The sequence below is a fragment of the Polypterus senegalus genome, chromosome 2, assembly GCF_016835505.1.
Source record: "Polypterus senegalus isolate Bchr_013 chromosome 2, ASM1683550v1, whole genome shotgun sequence".
In the NCBI taxonomy this organism is placed as follows: Eukaryota; Metazoa; Chordata; class Cladistia; order Polypteriformes; family Polypteridae; genus Polypterus; species Polypterus senegalus.
Window position 1 is genome coordinate 12369479 of NC_053155.1, and position 3798 is coordinate 12373276.

Sequence of the window (3798 nt, forward strand, 5' to 3'; positions counted from 1 at the left end):
TTATCCCTGTATAATTTCCACAATCCTGAATTTCTCCTTATAAATGGATACAATCCCACTGTTCCTCCACTCCTCTGGTATTCTCTCCTGTTCATAGATCTTCTGCAATCGATCCCACCACACCTCTACCGCCTTAATGGGAGGGACGGATTTGGAACGTTAAAGCACCGCTGTAACTCTAACTAGCATTTTTGCTATAGAAGCTCATTTGAATTCCTTACTCTGAAGAAGCGGAAGGGTCCACTGAAAAGAGTCATCCACTTATACCATTGTGGAGAACCCAAACTTCCATTATGGTGTCTGAAACCATTGAACACTCTTTGGGCTATGGCAGTTGAGAATTTGAGATGTTGTATACTCCAGGAAAATGACTGCCACTCTTGGTTTATGATAAATTTGATTTAATGGTATCATTTATTTATTTATTTTGGTTTTTTTTTGAGGTTCACCCATCTTCTCCTGAAAATGACAACTATAAATGAGACACAACATAACATCAAGGAATTCCTTCTGGCGGGCGTCCCAAGCCTGCAGGCTCACCAGAATCTGCTCTTCATCGCACTCCTGTTGGTTTATTTCACTGTGATGGTTGGCAACCTCCTGATCCTGTATTTGGTGATCTTGGACCAGAGGCTGCACACTCCAATGTACTTCTTTCTTTGTCATCTGTCTTTTATAGATATCCTTGTCACAACTACAATCCTCCCTAAAATGTTTGCCATCATTCTCCTCGAAGACAGAATCATTTCCTTTTCTGGGTGTTTCCTGCAGATGTATTTGGTCCTTGCCTTTGGTTGCACAGAAAATTTAATTCTCATAGTCATGGCTTATGACCGCTATATTGCAATCATGAAGCCGCTTCACTACCACCTCATCATCAATGGTAAACTCTGTGTGTTGCTGGCAGTCGGGGCCTGGGTGCTGGGCTACTTGACCCCATTTGTCCCACTAATCAATGCCCTCTCATTGACCTATTGTGGCCCAAACATCGTTGCATTTTGTTATTGTGATTACCCATCAGTGGTGTCCCTGGCATGTGCAGATGTTACCGACATTATAAATATGGCTTTCATCTTTGCCATGTGCATCTTGAACATTCCACTACTGCTTATACTTTTCTCCTATTTAAAAATAATTCTCAATATTTATTTTATGAAAACAGAGGACAGCAAGAAGACTTTTTCAACGTGCTCCTCTCACTTAATGGTTGTGATCACTTACTATTTTTCATCCGACTTGCTTTATATAACCGTCATGACTGGCAACATTTCAGCCGATACCCGTATCATCATTGGAGTTTTTATTTACCTGCTAACGCCGGTGCTGAACCCCATCATTTACAGTCTAAGGAATAAGCAGATAAAGCAGGCAGCTGAGAAATATCTCGACCTCCCTTTGAGGCCAATCACATTTTTCCATTAATTACTGATGAGTCGATGAGGATGTTGTTAATGAAAAGCATTTTATTTATTTATGTACCATTCTTGGTTGTTTCCTGATATGTTTTTATGGTCCATTGGTGGGTTCTGCTTGCGTGTGTTTCTCTTTATCATTTTTTTAATCGTTTTTAAGTTTGTTGTCTGTGTGATCATCAAAACACATGGTGAGTGCGTATTGTCACCATGTTGTTAATGTACATCTGCCTACCACTCGTTCTGGTTTTTCAGGTTTTTCCCTTTGTTTTCAGTGGCAGAGATCTTCTGTACCAATCGTGCACTTCCAATATTTTTTCATACTGTAGCGAGTTCCTCTTAAACTAGGATATGGAACCAGGCACACACAAATATCTCCATTTCTTAGGAAAAGTAATTCTATTAGGAACAGAACCAGACCGAACCTTAGCCCCAATTTGATCCCCTCAGCTGGAGTGGTTCTTTATGAATTTATAAAAGGAAATAAACACCCAATTAAATTAAACAAACAAGAATATATATTATAAATCAAACAAACAAAACTATAAAAACCCTTTAACCAATCCTCATCAAATCTGTAACAACCAAACAAACCTAATTTAGTATACTCCCCAGAAAATGGCAACACAGAAAAGAAAGAAAGAAAAAGAAACAGAAATATCCCTATTTACAGAAACCCCAAAATATATCCACAGTACATACACCTATATATACATATATATGCAAATATAAAATAGACACACACACATTCCCCGCACGTTCCCCAGTCCCTTTTATACTGACTTTGTTTTAAGTTTGTACCCAACTGGCCTGGGAAGTCTGCGATAGATCCAGCATTCAAACCCAATATATCCCAAAGCCTCGTTATAAATCTATACAAAAGAAGCAATCTCCCTGGCCTGGCGATGACTCTTCTGTAGAAGGCTGAAGTCCGTCTCACCTGGATGACTCGGCGTTAACATGCATCCATGGCAGACGCCCGCATCAAAAATGCAAAGTAAAGCCATGAGCTCCGAAGATCCTTTCAGATTAGCCAGCACTCCTTTTTCGTGCACCCAACCGTTATCGTTATGGAGCCTTATGTGCTTTACCAATAGCTTCTTTTCTATTCACTTTCCCAGCTCCTTCTTTAAACATTCTTTCTTCTCTCTCTTTTAAAATGCACGCCTCCTTGCCTTTTAAGGTTGGTTCTCCTGACGTCACCCCACAGCGTGTTTTGGCAAGGACCCACAGGAGTGGTTTGGCCCCCTGCTCCCCTTAAAGAGATATTAAGACAATATTCTCTCAGAAACTCTGAAGGGAGCAAGCAGCAGAAACAGTTAATAAGGACACAAAATATGTGACAACCGTTACAATACTGTGCCATTTTTCCTCTTCTTCCTATCAAATATGGATCTGAAATTAGATCTCTTCACCCTGCCTTTTTTTGGATTAGAAAGAATCCTATCCTTATTTAAATGGAAGTAGTTTTATGCCAGGGGGTGGGAAATCATTGTGACCAGACGGCCTCTGTCTGAATCGCTCATGTCAGTAACATTTTACAGACTGTGCATTCACATCTTAGTAAGGATTACGGAGCCTTTTACCTTTAAAAAAAATAACTCCAAGTTAAACTACTCCTCTGTGAATAAAATGTCAGTAAAATTTAGTCTTGAGTAATTTGGTCTGAACTCAAATGACAGAAGTACTCCAGTAAGAATCAATGAAATGGAAAAAGAAATCTGACGGTACTCAGATTGTGTGCTTATTAATGGAGATGTGGGGGATATCCACCTCAGAGGTCCAAAGTTGTGTGGCTATACACAGTTTAAATTAAAAAGCTGGTGGAGACCCTTAAGGGTGGTATAGGGGGGTCTCCCTTGGAGTTGCCAACATGTCTATTTCTGTTATAAATGAGGGATGTTAACATGGTCCGAACTGACAGTACACATACATTAACTAAGGAACGAGTTTGGAAATGCTGCTACAGAGTACCAGTGTGTGTCGGCCAACTTCAAACACTGACTTTACCCCCTTTGGGGTAAAGCTAAAATAGAGCTTAAAATTTAAAGATGTCCTCTTCTAAGAATTATTTTACACCATATCCTAGTTTAAAGTTAACCTCACCCATATAGGAGTTAAAAATGACAGGTCTTCCAGTAAGAGTTATTGGTATTATTACCTTTTATTTACCATGTAACACAATGTAATGCTGTGGTTAAGCACTCAATTATAATTGTTATTCCACAATTTAAATATAAATGTATTTATAACAATTGTGGGATAACAATTGAGCACTTAAATATGGTGTTGCACTGTATTACACAGTAAGTACAAGATAATGACTCCTAGTTACTCTGTAATGATACAGAAAATGACATAGTAAGTACAGCGTAATAAGGGAAAC

The 3798-nt window shown here is 39.1% G+C and overlaps 1 protein-coding gene across 1 annotated transcript; it reads left to right on the forward strand.

Annotated features, from left to right (window-relative positions):
• The first annotated feature begins 465 nt into the window (after nt 1–465).
• Nucleotides 466–1422, forward strand: LOC120524140 (olfactory receptor 2D2-like). Its single transcript, XM_039746018.1, has one exon. It carries the CDS (start codon nt 466–468, stop codon nt 1420–1422), a length of 957 nt encoding a protein of 318 aa, XP_039601952.1.
• The last annotated feature ends 2376 nt before the right edge of the window (nt 1423–3798 follow it).

Coding starts and splice junctions, on each gene's coding strand:
- LOC120524140 (XM_039746018.1), top strand. CDS start 466: ATGACAACTATAAATGAGACACAACATAACATCAAGGAATTCCTTCTG.